We start from the raw sequence: 18,722 nt of genomic DNA on the forward strand, positions 1-18,722 counted from the left end.
GAACAGCAACATTATTAAATCATTCTGACATACAACAACTCCTTACCTTTTGTCTGCACTCCTAGACCGTGTGAGCCGAGTGTTAGTCTGTTGCCTCCTGCTCCACATATTGCTGACTGTGGAAGATTCTGTAGAGCAAAGAAGCATCTATATAGGCTGTCAGTGTGAGCAACAAATAGTTTCAGCTCGTCAAATTTGATGGATGATGATTGTGACAAAGTACATGATGCATGACAATGCTGTATGTTAATCACAGTGCCTACCTTTAATTCACTTATCTCTGAAATCCAGTTATACAACTTTCCTAGAACTGCAAGTCTGAAAGGAGGATTGTTATCACAGCTATTATTATTGTTATTTGGGGTCCAGTGCTGTGCACCTTTTGATACTGCTTTTCAGATACTACATTAAATGGATCTTGTGTGTGACTCAGACAAACTATGAGATTAACCATTAGAAACACACCCCAAGACAATTATTTGCACACTTGCTTTATGATCAATGACCCATTCATTCAGCCTCAATCTCCTACTATGAAATCAATACTCGTATCAGTTTTACACCCAGTTTTAACTCTGCTGGTCCAGGTTTGCTTCCTGGGTCTTCTTCTCAGTTCACAACCACTGTAACATGGAACAGCTTAATGTTTAGCCAAGGATCCACACATGCACACACACACACATACTTATACAAACAGGCAAGCCGGAGGATTACTGGATTACGGGGATCCATATGCTGCACAGGTATGGAGACGCGTAAACTACATATGAGGAAAACACAAGGTATTAATGAATGAATGAACGGCTGTTTTTTGTACTGCTATGTTAAATTAATGTTAAGGGGCAGACACTGTTATTTCACATGTGTAATTTCTTATCATAGCCATATCCTAATCTCAGTATTAGTGAGTGAAGCAATGGAGCTTGATTAGATGCTTATGTCATCTCTCACTCTCTGGGTTCATGCTATTCCCCTTTGCTGTATTTTTGTGTTTATTGCTGTATTATTGTCTTTTTTACCTGTGGTTACTATTGCACACCTAGTCGTATAAGGAGAGGGAATCTCTCTTTGATTTGCCTCTGCCATTGTTTCTTCCTTTTCCTGATACATTACGGTTTAGGGGAGTTTTCCTTGTCTTCCTATAGGGCTCTGGGCTGGTCAGAAATCGTCTGTTAATGTGGGCCTGTAAGGCCCTTTGAGACTCTACAAATAGATTTGACATGATTTGTTATTAACATATTTAACATTAGAGCACATAGTTTATGTTGTCTGTGCTGTGGAGGAGAGTCAAACACGAGGAAAAAAGCATATTCCTGTGCATAAAATGAACTCCTGAATTAGGTGATTAACATTGTATCCTCCTCTTCTTCTGCTATATATATATATATATATATATATATATATATATATATATATAAATGTTGGCTTTGTCTTGGTTTGGTTTGACTGAGAGCAGCGGTCTGTGAAACCCACAAGCTGACCCGCTGGTTCTGGTTCCAAATGTTTTATTTGAGTTGCTCGTGTTGAAGTGATGATGATAATGATAATGATGAAGACAAAGAAAGTATCCTTTTAAACTGTGAAATACTTTTATACAGGTATTAGCAATCTGAGGCCAGGTCCTGTCCGGTCCTGTTTGGGTTCTCGTGATGCTATTATTTTTTTGATCATGAAAGTTAAAGAATAGAATAAAAGTTCAAATATTATTAAGTTCAACAGTAAAAAATGAAAGTTTGGTTTATTCATGAATAAACCAAACTTTATATATACATAGGTCGCTATATACAGTATATATATAGGCTGCTCCAACCTATTTGAGATATTATATTTCTATTATTTTTCAGATTTTGGAAAACTTTGAGATGAAGGTGCATTATGTTTTTATTGGGACAGGGACGGGTGATGATGATGAAGCCCTAGCAGAGCCACATGGGGCCAGTTCCTGTGATCATCTCCCTGCCTTGGTCCGTCTCTATGTGTATGCACTGCATGGTCTTCTCTGTGAGGTGGCCTTCACTGCTCTGTGTGACTGGTTCAGCACCCAGGACAGGAGGCTGGTGGGACACAGCAGCCTGTGGGCGCTGCCCATGTACGCTACTGCAATCTATGTCATGGAGAGCCTCAGAGCCAAGCTGCTTGCCCTCCATCACTCACTGCCTGTGCGGCTGATCACTTACACCTTGTTCATCTATCTATGGGAGTTCAGCTGGGGTGTGGGCCTGAGGCTAATGGGGGCATGTCCATGGGACTACTCTGCATATAGGTACAATCTGGGGGGACTAGTTACTCTGGAGTATGCACTGCCATGGGGGGTGGCGTCCCTCATTGTTGAAAAACATGTGATCAGGAGCACTCTGAGGATAAGACTGGACAAGTGACTCAGTGTAATGTGTCATGCTGTGCTTCCAAAACAGCAACAATGAACGACAGATTGTTTCAGCAGCAACACAAATGTATTATCTTTAAGTCAAATCACTGCAAATAAACAACAACTTGAGCAATGTCACTGGTGCTGTGGTGCAATGCTATAGACAAGAAACACAAATTGTTGTCTGTGTAGGTCCCGGCCCTCTGTGATCCCTGACCTCTACACAGTTGAATGTCTCACCTCCCAGAACTGGTAATATATAATAAATTGAGCCCCACACTCAGCTACCTGCAGTTAACCTCTTCAGGAAACAACTCTGGGAAAGATCTTGGGTGCTTATAAAGATATCAGTATCCACTGTACTGTTCATTACACAATTGTGAAAACAAAATTCTGTGTTATCTTTAAGTAGATTTATAATATGCTTGTGAGCAGGAGAGACAAAGAGACACTTAGCAATTCAGAGTCTCTCTCTCTCAGAGTAGAGAGACAGTAGCCTCTCACAGCAGTAATTTACCCTAAATCAATAGATGGCAATATGTGTATCAAAATGAGGAACACTCCTAAACACAGCTGCTGTTGGAATGTGTGCTTATCTTTTCTTTCTCACAATCATTTTGTTCTGTGCAAGAAGAGTGACCTAAGCTGAACATGATTAACCCTTTAAATGATCAAAATACGCATTTTCTTTTATAGCTCTTAAAATTATGTTTATTAAGGTCTCTGATGATGATGATGATGATAACTCATTCAGCCACATTGACACTGTGATCCTGTCTGTTGAGCATGAAGGTGCTGTACTCTCGTATTCCCTGCCTCCCTCAGTCCAGCCTCCTTGAAGATGATTGAATTTAATCATCTACTCATAGTTTACCAGGCAGTTGGTTTAGACAGCTTTGACTGAAGTGCTAAATTAAAACAATACAATACTTAATCCCTTAGGATACAAAAATCAAAGCAGAAGAGGAAACAGGGTTTATTTTTGTGCATGAAAGAGATGGTGATCATGATCATATCCCTGCGGAATATATTATATATATTTTAGGCTTGATTAAAAACTTATTGATTGATGTTGATGATTGATTAATGTGAAATATGACTTGAACATAGAACTATTAACCTTTTCGGTAAAATCAAAAATACAAGTGAAGTCACAATACTTTCATGTATGCATCAGTACTGACCTGGTTCAAAAATCACTTCCATGAACCCACATAATGAACTTCTAAGTTAGTTGAGTAACTCAAATTAGTTGTGTAATGATGGTTTTGGCACACAGATGAATGTTGTGTGTGTGTATAGAAAGATAAGGGCCGTGATCAAGGTCTCTTGCGCTCAGGATTTTGAACCATGAGCAGGGCAACAGTCACCTGATCTCTCTGCCACCCATACCTACAGCAGAAGAACACACACAAGAAATGTGTTGAGTTTTGTTGACAATATTATATACTTAGAGAAAATCCATCAGAAGCATTAGCATCTCACATCATTACTGTCTGCAACCCTTTTGCCCTAAGGTGTTAAAACTACAATAGAATACTGCAAAAGTCTGGTGGTTTGGTTTATATATCATGCTAAATTATGTTGACTTGACTCACTCGCTTTGCTCAGGAATGAGAATACTGTCTCCCGGTGAAAGAGTGAACTTCTGCGCATTCAGAGTTACTTTGGAGGAGCCTTCCTGCATATGAGAGTGAGAGAGAGACAATATGAAGCTCTGGGTGGCCACATTTAAGGCAAATACAACTAGATACATCAGTTAACAACAACTTAGTATGAGCCTCAAAAGAGCACTTCACATTTCTACATGATAGGAAAATTGTTTTTTCTTTATTGCAAACGAAATATATTTTCATAAGACATTGTAGAGGACTTTTAATAGGAAAAAGAGGAGAAAGAATGTCAGATGTAGCATTTGATATATTCAATAGCACTGAAGGACATTTTGGAGTTTGAGGCCATAGAAACAGGAAACATACCATTTGCCATATCCATACATCAGATTGCCGCCTGGATGTCTCTGTCTGCCCAGGCCCATACAGTATCACCTGCCAAGGTGACAATAAGCACCACAACAACAACATTTCCCTCTGCGTTCTTATGCATTGTCAGGTTTCATTATGCATTATCTACTTCTGAAATGCTCTGACTGTACCTCTGTCTCAAACTGAGCTCCGAACATGTCGATGGGCTTGCCACCGGCCAGGGCTGCCCTCTGCTTGTTTATCCAGTCCTTAAAGACAAAGGGGGACATCACGTTCATGGTGTTCAGCTGGAATGGAGGATCTCTGAAGACCTCATCTGGTCAGCCACAGACACACAAGACCAACATGTGCATTAAAAACAACATCATATCTATAACTAACAAAGTAACTGAAGAGATGAATCTGTTAATGACTCACTTGGATCAGGTTTTCCTGTTTCACATTGCTTTGATGCCATGAACCTGTATGAGCCACGTTTGAAGACAACCAGAAAGCTTTAAAAGACTTCAACAAATTTGCATGTTAACGTCAAAAGGCAAAGTGTCTTACTCTTTGATTATCGGCACCAATTGGGTTCCCAGGTTGCTACAGTAGAACCATTTCTCAAAGAGGATATCAGTGGTATTGTCCACATAATACCTGAAAGCACAACAAACTTTAAAATGTCACATGCCTTAAATATGTCAACTGAATCTTTATATGGATTAAATCTCTATCACAGAAACAAATCCACAACGCAGAATATGATTTATATGACACGAGTGTACCATGGATATTTTATGGGTTGTGTTTGTGTTGCAGACTTTCATGCACAGCAGGGGAGATGGATCTTGATAAAGGGGAAATGCCATTTTTTTCTGTCTATAGTGCAATTTTCTATAAGTTTCACTATATTATTTTTTCACTTTTCATGTTGTTTATCAGACTCAGCAAGGTTGTGTATTATTAGGGTTACAACCTCAAGCAGTCGGTTTCAGACTTCAGCCTTTGCCTCTCTATCACCAATCCCACAGTGTTGGCCTGTCTCTGAGGAGAGTGGGGGACACGAGCAGGCAGCAGGAACATCTAAACACAGAAAGGAAGAACAGCATTACACAGATATGCAACATTGAAAGCTGTACCAAAAACAATCAAGCAGTATTTTCTGATACAAATGCAAATGAGAGTTAATATAAAAATACACAAGAGCTCACCTCTCCCTCTTTGATATGCACATCTTTGTATTTGCCATTTTCAATCACCTTCAGGCACATGTCTCCCCTCAGCTGGTAGAACAGCTTTTTAAGAAAGACAAAATGTCAAATAACATCACCCGGGAATCGCCATCAAAATACTGCATATTCCTAAAATAATACAACTAAGCACAACTTTCCTCCACTGAGAAACAGTTTATTGAATGTTGCACATTCCACATGGTTACATTTCAACACTGTGAGACAATGAGTAAATGTGTCTTACCTCCTCCCCCTCCTCTATATGATAGTCCTTTCTGGTGTTAGGACCTCCGACAAACATAACATTCAACTGGCGAAAGTGCCTGGAATCAAAGTAAAAAGGGATAGCATTTCTTTAGTACTCAAAGTCCATTAGTCAGAAATTTCACACCACTTGTATCTGAAGAGAATTGAAACACTACAGTACTTAATCCTACTAACATAATGAAACACAACAACGTTTAATAAACTGAAACCACTCACATAAGCTTGTTGCATACTGGTGGCAGAAATGCATGCTCATTGTCTGTAATCCATTTGTCCACATTCACAAGAAGAGGCCAGTCACTCATGGTGCTAATCAGAGCTAAAGCTAATCAACGTTCTTGTTGGTTGTGTTGTGTCGGATAAAGCAGTCTACTCTGACTTTGTGTGAATAAACCCACTGAGGTTGAAGGATCAAAGTGCAGCAGTGGGTGTTGGTTGAGTGGGAGGAGTTCTCTTTTGTATATAGGTACAAGGTTGTCATAAAAGGCAAATTGTTTTCTATTAACCTCGACTCGTGTCCGTAATACAACAATAACTATAACAATGACTATGAACAGTAACATTGATGATGAGAATGATCATAATGATGACAACAACCATGATTATATTATTTATTGTCATTATAACAGTTGAGATGTATGGCAATGATAACTCATCCTGTTAACAAGGCTTGGCAACAGGTTATATTGGGTGAATGTGCGTGTGTATATGTAAGTTCATATGTCTTTATCATTATCACGTAGACACATAATGTTAATCATTGATCAATGAGTTATTGATGAATTAGTAACTGACGTATTGATGTTAATGAAGCAGTGAATACAGGCTCTGCCAAGGCACTGTTGGCAATGTTCAACTGACAGTGTTTATTTTGGTAAGTTAAATTTAATCTGCATACTGTGGACTTTGCAATGATAAACCCTTCCTTTGGTATCACTCCGTTTCATATGTTGTGACAACAACTTTCGTAGCATTTAATGAATCAAAGAATGTGTTGTTTTTCGTAGATACAAATCAGGAACACTCCTCAACACAGCTGCTGTTGGAATGTGTGCGTATATTTTTGTCTCACAATCATTTTGTTCTGTGCCCTTTAAATGTTGGATCAAAACACATCTTTTCTTTTACAACTCTTAAAATGATGTTTAGTATGGTCTCTGATGATGATGATGATGACGACAATGATGATGATGATAACTCATTCAGCCACCTTGAAGATGATTGAATTTGGTCATCTAATCATAGGATACCAGGCAGTTAGTTTGGATGGTTGTGCTACATGAAAATAATGCGATACAAAATTCCTTGGGCTATAAAAATTCAAAGCAGAAGAGGAAACAGAGGGTTTCTTTTTGTCCAGGAAAAAAGACAATGATCATATCATATCCTTGCAGATTATATGATGGCTTAATTAAAAAATGTTTTATTGATCTTAATATTAAATGACCTGAACATAGAAGTACATTGGTAAAATCTAAATCACAAGTGTAGAAGTCGCAAAACCCTGAGTTATCCGTCAATACTGACATGGTTCAAAGTTTATAAACCCATAGAATGAACTTCTGTTAGTTGAGTAGGTCACATGAGTTGTGTAGTAATACTTGTGGCACACGGATGAATATTGTGTGTGTGTGTGTGCATAGAAAGATAAGGGCCGTGATCAAGGTCTCTTCCTCTCATGGTTTTGAACCATTAGCAGGGCAACAGTCACCTGATCTCTCTGCCACCCATACCTACAGCAGAAGAACACACACAAGAAATGTGTTGAGTTTTGTAGACAAACAACCATATATATATTACATATTTAGAGGAAATCCATCAGAAACACAAGCATCTCACATCATTATGATGTGAGGTGCTAAAACTACAATAGCATACTGCAAAAGTTGGTTAGTTTGGTTTATATACTGTATGTTCAATTATGTTGACTTGACTCACTCGCTTTGCTCAGGAATGAGAATACTGTCTCCTGGAGAAAGAGTGAACTCCTGCGCATTCAGAGTTACTTTGGAGGAGCCTTCCTGCATATGAGAGTGAGAGAGAGACAATATGAAGCTCACAAAGACACAATGAGCAACAACTTAGTATGAGGCTCAAAAGAGCACTTCACATTCCCACATCATCAGAAATTCGGTTCCTTTTTTATTGCAAACTAAATTCATGTGTATTTTTAATAAGACATTGTAGAGGACTTTTTATAGGAGCAAGAACATCAGGTGTAGCATTTGATATATTTAATGGTGCTGAGGACATTTTGGAGTTTGAGGCCATGGAAACAGGAAACATACCATTTGCCATATCCATGCATCAGTTTGCCGTCTGGATGTCTCTGTCTGCCCAGGCCCGTACAGCATCACCTGCCAAGGCGACAACAAGCACCACGATTGCAGTTTTGGTATTATGATGTTCAAAATAAATAACACAACATTTCCCTCTGCGTTCTTATTTATTGTCAGGTTTCATAATTAAACATCTCTCTCAAATGCTCTGACTGTACCTCTGTCTCAAACTGAGCTCCGAACATGTCGATGGGCCCGCCACTGGCCAGGGCTGGCCTCTGCTTGTTTATCCAGTCCTTCAAGGCAAAGGGGGACATCACGTTCATGGTGTTCAGCTGGAATGGAGGATCTCTGAAGACTTCGACTGGTCAGCCAGAGACACACAAGACCATGCATTTATCTAATGCTCTACACAAGAGCAATTAAAAACATCACATTTATAACAAACAAAATGACTGAAAGTATGAACTTGTAAACTCACGTGGATCAGGAGTTCCTGTTTCACATTGCTTTGATCCCATGAAACTGTATGAGCCACGTTTGAAGACAACCAGAGAGCTTTAAAGACTTCAACAAATTTACACTTTTAGAACAACAAAGTCAAAAGGGAAGGTGTCTTACTCTTTGATTATCGGCACCAATTGGGTTCCCAGGTTGCTACAGTAGAACCATTTCTCAAAGAGGACATTAGTTGTATTGCCCACGTAATACCTGAAAACACAACACACTTTGTTGGAATTGAATTTGTGTTGCAGACTTTCATGGCACAGCAATAGGCCTCAGGATGTGTGCATTCAAATTGCCATTAATGCACTGTTTTGGTTGTGCAAACGATCTTCAGCAGTCCTTGTGGCTGGCCTCAGACAATCCTGCAGGTGAGGAAGTTGGATGTGGCGGTCCTGGGCCTGTGTGGTTACACGTGGTCTACGGTTGTGTGTTAGGCATTTTATGGAGGAGACTTGAACACTCATTACTCTGGCAACAGCTCTACAAGCCATTCTTGCTGTCAGCATGCCAATTGCGCAATGTCTTTACTCTTGAGGCATCTGTGGCATGGTATCAAACAACAACAAACTCAACATTTCCGGGTGAACACCTGTGCAAGAGATGAAATGGAGGAGGAGAAATGCCAGCTAACAGTGATATAAACCTATTTCTGTCTTTGAATCTTTAGACTATACTGTCATTTTATTATGTTTCCCTATATTATTTCACGTTCAATCACTTATATTATCACTTTTCATGTCGTATATCAGACTCAGCAAGGTTGTGTATTATTAGGGTTACAACCTCAAGCAGTCCGTTTCAGAAAGCAGCCTCTTCCTCTCTATCACCAATCCCACAGTGTTGGCCTGTCTCTGAGGAGAGTGGGGGACACGAGCAGGCAGCAGGAACATCTAAATACAGAAAGGGAAGTACAGATATGCAACATTGAAAGCTGTACCAAAAATGATCAAACAGTATTTTCTGATACAAATGCAAAATGAGAGGAAAAATAAAAAATACACAAGAGCTCACCTCTCCCTCTTTGATATGAACATCTTTGTGTGTGCCATTTTCAATCACCTTCAGGCACATGTCCCCCCTCAGCATGTAGAAGAGCTTTTTAAGATACACATAAGTTCACAGGATCAGAAAGGCGTCACCTGGGAAACAGCATCACAATACTTTTGCTCAGCACAATTTTCTTCCGCTGAGCTTATTGAGTGTTGCACATTCCACATGGCTACATTTCAACACTGAGAGAACGAGGAAATGTCTCTTACCTCCTCCCCCTCCTCAAGATGATAGTCCTTTCTGGTGTTAGGACCTCCAACGAACATAACATTCAACTGCCGAAAGTGCCTGAAATGGGCAAAGTGATGTCATTCATTTAGTTCCTCAAAGTCAGAACCTTCACACCACTTGTGATTTGTTATGGAAGAGAATTGAAACATTGCAGTATTTAGTCCTACTAACATAATGAAACACAACAGTCCACTGCATTGCCACCTATACGAACCAACTTGGCTTTATAATAAACTGAAATGACTCACATAAGCTTGTTGCATACTGGTGGCAGAAATGCATGCTCGTTGTCTGTAATCCATTTGTCCACATTCACAAAAAGAGGCCAGTCACTCATGCTGCCAATCAGACCAAAACCATGAACAGTTACAATGATGATGATAGAGATCGCCCTCATGATCACACTCTCTTTCCCACCGGCTCTGCGTTGTGTTGTTGATGGTTATGGTAGGACGTCGGCTCTCTGGCATCGGGTTCTAACAGTCCTACGGTAGCATCAGAGGGTCAAAACAACAAAAGTACAGACCAAATATAATCCAAAGTAAACACTGCCTCCTCGTGGCTGCATAGTAAACCTCCCATACAAGGACAACAGCCATGATCATAAACATGGCAATGATGACTCATCCTGGCGACATGGCTTGACAACAGGTTATATTAGGTGGATGTGCGTGCGTGCGTGGTGTGTGTGAGCAATTTGTCGACCTCTTAGGGATGGTGTGTGTGCGTGTGTTTGTCAGTAAACACTAGGCCAGTTTGCCCCTTACCTCTTGGCTGCTCCGTTACCAGGTTTCCACGTAAGCAGATACCCATGTACAGCCGGAAGGTCAGCGATCCATAAAGGTGCATTTTCAATTCGTGTACCAAAAGAGAGTGAGAGTTCATATCTCATTATTATAAACACGTAGTCACATCATGCTAATCATTGAATGTGGACTTTTTTTAAACGACAAATCCCGTCCTTTAGCATCATTCCGTGTTTCTTTTGTTGTTGTTTCGGATTATTTGTCGAATCAAAGAATATGTGATAATTCTTCGAAGTTTGAGCAATAAAATCGGCGCTAATATGACGATATGTTCTTAAAGCCTTCTGCGGCTCAGAGGCAGTGAGCTCCAGTGGCGCAATCGGTTAGCGCGCGGTACTTATATGACAGTACATTGTAGAGCAATGCCGAGGTTGTGAGTTCGAGCCTCACCTGGAGCAGTCTTTTGTTCTTGGTGTGAGGTCAATTTTCTCACAGTGTCAATCTACATCACACAACTTCGTGCGTTTAGTCTCCGTGACATTGTTACGCCATGATCGCGTAAATAAAATAGCAAAATAATCGTTTGGGAATATCAATACAGCGTTCAAGCTTTGAATTTACCGTTGTGAAGTGCTTCAATTAGGTGTTTGTCATTTGATTATGATAATGAAAAAAGATAAACTACAGAGATAAAAACACTATTGTTACAAAAAGACAAAGAAGGGAATACAAAAAAACTACATCAAAATCTACATTTTTGGGTTTTGGCATAAAAACATGAAAGGAAAGTTTATACTAACAAAGACATTATCCACTATGTGTGTTGTGTTATAGCCAAAAACTTGCATTTCACCATGAATTCTCATTTGATACAGCAAACGATCAAATTCACAGTGCATCCTTTTTAATTCATACATGGAAACAATATCGTTTCAACCAGTAGGTGGCAATATCACTGTATTTTTGTCAATTATAGCCTGCAGTACACATTTATGGGAATAGTACATTTTTCTCAACATTATCCCACACAGGCAGAATAACATTTGAAAAACAGAAAATCAAGTCACGGAAATCTTCAATCTCCCACCAGAGATGCTTTTTCATGTTTTCATTTCTGTCTTATGATTGTTGTTTATTGACACATACCAGTACAGACACTTCATAATTAGATTAGATATTTGACATTATAATAGTTTTTCAGCATTTTTCTGAGATAAACATCCTCAATAAAGTCCTCCCTAATATTTTATGGCATCGTTGGCTGATTTTGTAATAATCTCTATGCTTCCCTGCCAGTAGGAGCTGCTGTTGTCCATGATTTGAGCTAGCTTTGCTTTCCTTCTCATGCAGATGACCGTTTGAATTTGACTGGCTGTCTGGTATTTGAATGAAAACAGTTGTGTGCTCCTCTTTGCCTCTGCACTCAATGGACTCTCCCTGTCTCTCTCAGTCTTTCTGTCTCTCCCTGCTTATTGTGTGTGATTGTTTGTCTCTCACCACGTTTTACACATCGTTTTACTCATCTTTACACGTGCGCCTTAGGCATTCAGCTGAGATTATTATCCAGAGGGCTGTTATAGAGATCAGACATCTCATCACACATAGATATTCTGAATGGATTTTCAACACACAAAAATTGAGTGCAATTCAGTTTTTGCACATTTACACATGCAAGCTAAACCAGGATAAGTTGAGTTTTTCCCCCCTATTATCCATAAAAACACGCTGGAAGGAAGCTTAGGAGATATGATTTGTATATTGAATAGATGGACGGACAGCCAAACATTTACGCAACCTTTAGCCCAGGTGATATCTCCAGCCAACACCCCCACTGGAACAGGGCTGATGTAGAAAACACAGTGTACACAGGGATTTAAACTTGCTCCACTTAGGATCCCCAGAGAAGCACTTGAAGCCAGATGCAATGTGCATGAGGTCATCATATTGCAAAAAAAAGTATGTGTGTGTGTGTGTGTGTGATGGGGGCCAGGACAAAGTAGGCGGATTATCCGCTCATGGACGGCGCTCAATTATAGTTTACTCAAATGAGGAAAAAGACTCAAGATGTTCCCTTGTTGCATCCGTGCACTGGCAACACACACACTACGACACACACACGTGCACTCCCACTATTCCATCATTTCCCTTATCATCATCTGACCACATTTGTTTATGCAATTAGATGGGACAAAATGTTATGAAAAGAAAAGCAAGGAAAAACAAAAGTTGAAGCAGTGTTGGAATTTGAAGTGTCACATGTACTAACTACTTTCTTTGTCTCTATACATTCGGATGTCTGTGTTGGGGTCGCTACAGATAAAATTGCACTGTCCAGACGATATACAGACATAGCAGTGGTGAAATGCAGTAATAAAATCTCGATTTTCCCTCCAGCGAACAGGTGAAACCTAACAAGAGTCCCTCAAAGTGTTCAAACATGATCAATACCACTATGAGATGAAGTGTAAGAAGATAGTACAAGACGTCCTGGCAGCAGTAGACTGCAGCATACATATGACTGCATATTTGACTCGTTTTGTTTTGATTATGTCAGAACAACCTGTGCACCATTATTAGATCAGGGATTAGGATTGGTTATACAGTAAGGTTCATATCAACCAACACATTCCATTTAGTACACAGTTTGTCTGACTGAGCTTTATGGCGCCTGCTGTATCATAACTTTGGTTGATTCTGATTAGAATTCACAGCTTGACCCATGTCATTTTTAAGTATAGGAGTGATCAGAGAAAGAGTGAATTATTGAAATAGTAGACGGGCCGTGTGTGAAGATGAGAGAGCTCAACTGATTGTGTGTAATGGAGGGAGACCTCAGAATGAGAGCGAGCTTGAAGGCCCTGCAGCAGCTAGTCCATCCAGGGCTGTGGCAGGGCCTGTTCCCATACATCTGCCCTGATCTGGCCTGCAGCGTTACTGTAATCACCTCCTCTCATTACATAGTCATCATCACGCACACATACACACACACACACACACACACACACACACACGCACACACACCTGCAAAAGACTTCAAATCAACATAGCCTTTTCAGATTCAAATCTATCAGATGTTTCAACTTGCTTTGATTTGCTAAATAATAAATACAGTGGTCATAAATGCAAACCATCATAAAACCTCTAAAAAGCTCTTTGTCTCAAACAGGTTGTGGATAGGACATAAATATATACTGTACATGCAGTGTAATATTTAAGAAATGAAGCACAAAGAGAGCCAACTGACAACAATTGTTCTGCTGGCTGCAACAAGTGAGAGGTGGACTCACAGGTTCTAGCAACAGTTCAGTGTTTCAGTGTTTTGAAAGATGTCCTGCAGCGATATACTAAGACATTTAGATCTAAGCAACCCCCCCACACCCCTACCCCACCCTCTACTAACCACACGGCTATGTGTCACAAGCTATAATTTCCATCTGTCTTACGTTAGCACCGAGTGTTCACTCACTATCTCACTGTCTGACAGCCCAGCTGTTATGTATTGTGGCCCCTGGGCTTTGCTCATTACGTGTGAAGGTATAATTATTATCATTATGTTTTTCTTCCAATGCACTCCTAAGCGTGGAACAGCTCCAGTGATGAAGCGCCTGTCAACCTGCCAGAAGGAAGTGATGTCATTTTCGCTTGGCCGCAGTCCAGCAGACTCTGAGGTCAAGGGTGTGTATTGTCAGAAGTGGAGGTGTGTGTGTGTGTGTGTGTGTGTGTGTGTGTGTGTGTGTGTGTGTGTGTGTGTGTGTGTGTGTGTGTGTGTGTGTGTGTGTGTGTGTGTGTTTTTCACGTGTTCAATATAACCAGAGACCTGGGAGGGCTAATGAGTTTTGAGGAAGACGTGAGATAATGTTTGTTCCTGAGAAGCCAATTATGTGACTCTTTTCATGGGAAATGAAGTGAGTGGACCTTTGGGGGTCATGTGGTGAAGAATTCCCAGATGACCCCCCCAATCACATCACTTCCCAAATTCCAATTATGCATCAGCTGCTTCGTTCACATCTCCAGAAAGTTTTTCCTTTGCTTGGTTCACACAATTACTACAGCCAGAGTATAAATTATGAATGCTACATAATATATAATGAGTGAATGGGGGCACATTTCTCCTTTATTAGTCAGAAACCTGCCAGGTAAACTGGGTTGGGTGGGGTGAGGGGTCAGGGTTGAGATTTCCAGTAACTGGGTTGGGAGTTCCAGTAACTGAAATGAGGGTTTTCTTGGAACATCACACCTGCATGGAGTTGCTTTAGTTGATCTAAGATATTTCATTTTATGCTGCACAGTAGAAACTTAAAGAGTAGAGAGAGAAAGAGAGAGAGAGAGAGAGCGAGAGAGAGAGCAGTCATTCCTTATCCTATCTCACGTTTGCGGAGGTGAGCAAAGCGTTTCAACTTGACAGATTTGTATGCGCCTTGACTGTTTTATGGCGAAGCAAAATACTAAGGACAAGTACTTGTAAAAATGGAGTCGCTGTAAAAAAGCGCAGTCCTCGGTTTTCTTCGTCAAGGTGCTAAAAATAGCGGCGGCTGCTCATTGCTGTAATTTGTGCTGTGCATCCTCGCTCAAGAGAAATGAAGAGTGAGCACTGCAGCAGGTGGCAGCTGGAAACTTCCAGAGTTTTCCAAGCTTAATGTGTGCTGAACACTGTGTTACGGTTGATGAGCCAGATGCACTTAAAGAGGTAAACTGTTCGAGAAGTGTGTGTGTGTGTGTATGTTTGTGTGTGTGTGTGTGTCTTGAGGACATGAGTGTGTAAGACCAGTTGGCCGTCTTCCCCGTTGCACCTCCTTAACCTAATTAAAAGTCCTTCCAACAACCTTTCTCCTCTGCCAACTCCACTCTCTCTCTCCCACACACACACACATGCACACACACATACACACACATGCTCAGAGAGATTGTTCCTGGAAGTTACAAAGGATTAAAAAAGGATTTGCATTGCTCTTAGGTCAGATATTCAGCCTACTGTATAAATCCCTCTATTGTTTGTGCGCAGGTGTAAATGCATCCATTCATGTTCTCCTTCCCACATCCAGGAAAGTTCTTAACGAGCTAACAACACTTCCCATAGCCTGTGGGAAAACTGAACGAGAATACCATGTAACTGGTGCAACTTCCCGTAACATTCGGGCAACGGCTCTCACATCCTCCGTTATCACTCCATTTATCATAGAAAGATGGAGAAAGAGAAAAAAAAGAAGAAAGAACAGAAATCATCATACAAGCAAGTTCTATTACTGGTATCCAAGCCTGAGCTCCTTACCACTGGCTTGGGATTTTGGCCTGGACTGATCCGGTCAGCAACCGCATCATTTAGAATGTGGCTGTCGGTCCAGATAAATGTCACAAATAATGGATGCAGCCCTGGGCTTTCTTGATTTATGCGTGTAGGAAGAGGAAAAATATGAGATCTGATGAAGAGCCAAGAAAGAGAGAGAGAGAGAGCAAGAGAGAGAGAGAGAGAGAGAGAGAGGGGAGGGGGGTGTTCTGTTCACAAAGTCGTCCTGCCAGTCCACATGCAAATAAACACATGTTCATTCTTTCAAATGCGCTCAGTCTCCAAGTTTGACCGTTATAGCTTCAAACTTGTGTCAGCACACCGGACACTGAATTACGCTCACACACAAACACACACACACTGATACGCTACCCTCTGGTCACAATAAGCTGTTTTGTTGCTATGACAAACACCATAACCATCATTTTGGTTTGAGCCATGTTTGTTTCATCAATCTTACAAACACTAAATGTGGACCCGATGATTTATAATGCTGTCATTGTGACCGGAGTGTTTTCTGCGTAGCAATCAGGGTGTGAGTCAGATGTAGATGGTCAAACAGAGCGATGACCTTTGATAGAGGAAGCAGAGTGTGTGATCCTGTGCCAGTGTGTTTGTACACACTACTCGCACTGGCAGAAGAAAGACACTGTGCTTGCACCTGGATTGTGTGAGGAGACAGGAATGTGTGTTACTCTTCAGTTACAGTTACAGTTGTAACATGAGTGCCATCCTCAACTTTATCCAGGAACATCGAAGTGAAACAGAGGACATTAAGATGCTAAATGTTGGAGATTGAGAACGGGTGTATCTCCACATGTGCATATAAATGAATTCTTTCACTGTGATGTGTGTGTTTACGAAAAGAAAGGCGCATCTTTATCTCTGCATTCTTGCATTTAGTCGAATCCATGTGTGTATGAATGCAAGAATATAGTCAATAGCTTGTAATGCTGCCCTCTTTCTCTCCCTCTCATGTATATTGCACATGCCTGTATTTGCGTGTCATGTAGGCAGACTTGGCACAACCATGTGTGTGTGTGTGTGTGCGGGTGTGTGCATTAGGTCTGGGTGTTTTGAGGATCTGTCGGCGCCCAGGCCTATCGCTCCCCCGTGGGCACATGAAGGGCGGTATGGGGGCTGGGAGCTGCTGACATGACCGCCCAGTTCAGAGAGATGGAGCTGGAGATGGAGGCAGAGGGAGAACAGACTGGCCTTTATATTCACCTTGGCTGAGCCTGGGAAAACTGGAGAACCCTCCAATCCAATCCTGTGGTCACGGGCAGGGAGGCAAGTGGACTTACAGGTGCTGCACAGCGCTGCTCAGACCCACTGATACGCCAGGAATTGAGGAAAAAAAAAAGCACAGATTTCATGTGTTTCAGTGAGAGCCGAGTGCAGATGGAGGCCATGGACCAAGAAGAGTGTGTGAAAATATCACAAGTCAGTCTCCATCTGTACACAACTAACAGCTGTAGTCTTGAAAATCCATCTTCACTGATTCCAGTTCATAGTTTGCATGGCCGTCAACACACCAGCAAGCACTAGTGAGAAAAGCATATGTGTGTGTGTGTGTGTGTGCCATTAGATTGCAGAGATTTTTGCTTCATTTAAAAGAGCACTTTCATAACACGCTGAATTATTCAGTAGACAGTATTCCCTGTTGGTACTTGTTCACTGATGTTCCACTCAATGTAAGTGTTTGATTTAAACTTTGCCGGTAATTGTTAACGTACTTAACCAGCGCATGAGACTTTTTGTTTATGATCTGTAACTGATTTGATGTATAAGTACAGGCACAGGCTTTGTCTTGGACGCTGGGACATGTTTTTGAATTTCTTCGGCCATATGCATTACAAACTAAGACGGTGGAAAATATAAAATAATAAATGTGGCAACACTAGAAAGTTTTCATAAGTATATTTCCAGCTCGTTCAGCTCTGTTCCGTTCTCTTTATGGGACATGGCTCAGGCTTAAACGTTTTAAAGTGAACAGCAAATGCTTTTATATTTTGCCTTTTGCTTATGGAGCACGCAGATGGAAATGTTACATCTATGAAAAACAGATGACATGGAGAACAGAGGGACGCATTGTATGGAGTTATCAAACAAACAGCCACTTGTGTATTTGAGACAGTAAAGTTGTCCGTCCCATAAGCTGGCATACGCTGTATAGTTACGTATTGTATATTCCTGGTGAGTGCAGTAATGGTTTAATTACTTTACAGTGTTGTGGAATACCGTATAGTATTGCAATGTCCTGACTGACGCTCTAACCCCCATATGTCCCACTCACTCTCCTCTCTATGCCATCTCTCCTCTCCTCTCCTCACTTACTTTCCATTGGCTCCCATACTAGTATTATTCCATTGGCTCTTGAAGGCAACGCCATTCGTTTTCTTGTGCCATAAACAGGCTAGCTATCGCTCCCAAACACCCCAGGTAACACGAAATCCACACACACACTCACACCTGGACAGAGATGCTCTCATACCTGTACGTTCATACACCCCTACCTACATGCAAATGACTCCCCAGGATCTTTATGTTCCCTTTTTTTTCGGACCTGTAACGTTTTATTTATGACACCTTCTAAAGGGCTGGCTATGCTAACACTTGTTGCTGGAGTGGGCTCAAGTGTATATTGGCGAGGCCGGGCAGGTGTCACTCAGCAGCTCCTTGCTGTTTTATTAATAGTGTTTTATGTTTCGCCACAGATGTGTATGAATGTGGCCATTCAGCTCACGGTGCGAGGAAGGCTTGGAGAGCAAAGCGAAGGAAGCCGAGGCTA

The 18,722-nt window shown here is 41.0% G+C and overlaps 3 protein-coding genes, 1 long non-coding RNA gene and 1 other non-coding gene across 6 annotated transcripts in view; 3 read left to right on the forward strand and 2 right to left on the reverse strand.

The window, feature by feature from the left end:
• The first annotated feature begins 593 nt into the window (after window positions 1-593).
• On the forward strand, window positions 594-2,506 carry LOC143008932 (transmembrane protein 229B-like). Of its 2 annotated transcripts, none has more exons than XM_076160903.1 (2): window positions 594-743; window positions 1,894-2,506. In XM_076160903.1, exons 1-2 carry the CDS (start codon window positions 644-646, stop codon window positions 2,376-2,378), a joined length of 585 nt encoding a protein of 194 aa, XP_076017018.1. In that variant the 5' UTR covers window positions 594-643; the 3' UTR covers window positions 2,379-2,506. The 2 variants fall into 2 exon arrangements, with proteins under 2 accessions (XP_076017018.1, XP_076017016.1); XM_076160901.1 differs by having other exon boundaries at window positions 601-782.
• An 825-nt stretch (window positions 2,507-3,331) lies between these two features.
• LOC143008931 (3-hydroxyanthranilate 3,4-dioxygenase-like) lies at window positions 3,332-6,237 on the reverse strand. Its single transcript, XM_076160900.1, has 10 exons — window positions 6,051-6,237; window positions 5,812-5,890; window positions 5,547-5,630; window positions 5,312-5,418; window positions 4,903-4,992; window positions 4,771-4,814; window positions 4,524-4,669; window positions 4,348-4,416; window positions 3,967-4,049; window positions 3,332-3,760 (listed from the first exon to the last, which is right to left on the reverse strand). Exons 1-10 carry the CDS (start codon window positions 6,137-6,139, stop codon window positions 3,688-3,690), a joined length of 864 nt encoding a protein of 287 aa, XP_076017015.1. The 5' UTR covers window positions 6,140-6,237; the 3' UTR covers window positions 3,332-3,687.
• Window positions 6,238-7,241: 1,004 nt separating this feature from the next.
• LOC143008930 (3-hydroxyanthranilate 3,4-dioxygenase-like) lies at window positions 7,242-10,400 on the reverse strand. The gene is made up of 10 exons (XM_076160899.1): window positions 10,150-10,400; window positions 9,880-9,958; window positions 9,632-9,715; window positions 9,404-9,510; window positions 8,735-8,824; window positions 8,595-8,638; window positions 8,332-8,477; window positions 8,123-8,191; window positions 7,773-7,855; window positions 7,242-7,567 (listed from the first exon to the last, which is right to left on the reverse strand). The coding sequence occupies exons 1-10, from the start codon at window positions 10,296-10,298 to the stop codon at window positions 7,495-7,497; spliced, it is 924 nt and encodes a 307-aa protein (XP_076017014.1). The 5' UTR covers window positions 10,299-10,400; the 3' UTR covers window positions 7,242-7,494.
• Window positions 10,401-10,581: 181 nt separating this feature from the next.
• The window catches only part of LOC143008933 (uncharacterized), a 38,905-nt gene continuing 30,764 nt past the window's right edge, over window positions 10,582-18,722 (forward strand). Inside the window, exons 1-2 of the long non-coding RNA XR_012964637.1 lie at window positions 10,582-10,744; window positions 14,226-14,322. This is a non-coding gene — a long non-coding RNA (uncharacterized LOC143008933). The remainder of the gene's footprint in view (window positions 10,745-14,225; window positions 14,323-18,722) is intronic.
• Window positions 11,012-11,105, forward strand: trnai-uau (transfer RNA isoleucine (anticodon UAU)). The gene is made up of 2 exons: window positions 11,012-11,049; window positions 11,070-11,105. It is a non-coding gene; the product is annotated as a tRNA-Ile (tRNA).

Source organism: Genypterus blacodes, unplaced genomic scaffold (genome assembly GCF_046128005.1).
Source record: "Genypterus blacodes isolate CSIRO-AG114 ecotype Tasmania unplaced genomic scaffold, CSIRO-AGI_Gbla_v1 ptg000108l_1, whole genome shotgun sequence".
Lineage (NCBI taxonomy): Eukaryota > Metazoa > Chordata > Actinopteri > Ophidiiformes > Ophidiidae > Genypterus > Genypterus blacodes.

Coding starts and splice junctions, on each gene's coding strand:
- LOC143008931 (XM_076160900.1), bottom strand. CDS start 6,139: ATGAGTGACTGGCCTCTTCTTGTGAATGTGGACAAATGGATTACAGAC. Junction 5,419..5,546: donor TGCATATCAAAGAGGGAGAG/GTGAGCTCTTGT, acceptor TTCTGTGTTTAG/ATGTTCCTGCTGCCTGCTCG. Junction 4,670..4,770: donor AACAGGAAAACCTGATCCAA/GTGAGTCATTAA, acceptor GTGGCTGACCAG/ATGAGGTCTTCAGAGATCCT.
- LOC143008932 (XM_076160901.1), top strand. CDS start 644: ATGTTTAGCCAAGGATCCACACATGCACACACACACACATACTTATAC. Junction 783..1,893: donor ACATATGAGGAAAACACAAG/GTATTAATGAAT, acceptor TTATTGGGACAG/GGACGGGTGATGATGATGAA.
- LOC143008930 (XM_076160899.1), bottom strand. CDS start 10,298: ATGAGGGCGATCTCTATCATCATCATTGTAACTGTTCATGGTTTTGGT. Junction 8,825..9,403: donor TCTGAAACGGACTGCTTGAG/GTTGTAACCCTA, acceptor TTGTGTTTTCAG/GTATTACGTGGGCAATACAA. Junction 8,192..8,331: donor GAGCTCAGTTTGAGACAGAG/GTACAGTCAGAG, acceptor TCGCCTTGGCAG/GTGATGCTGTACGGGCCTGG.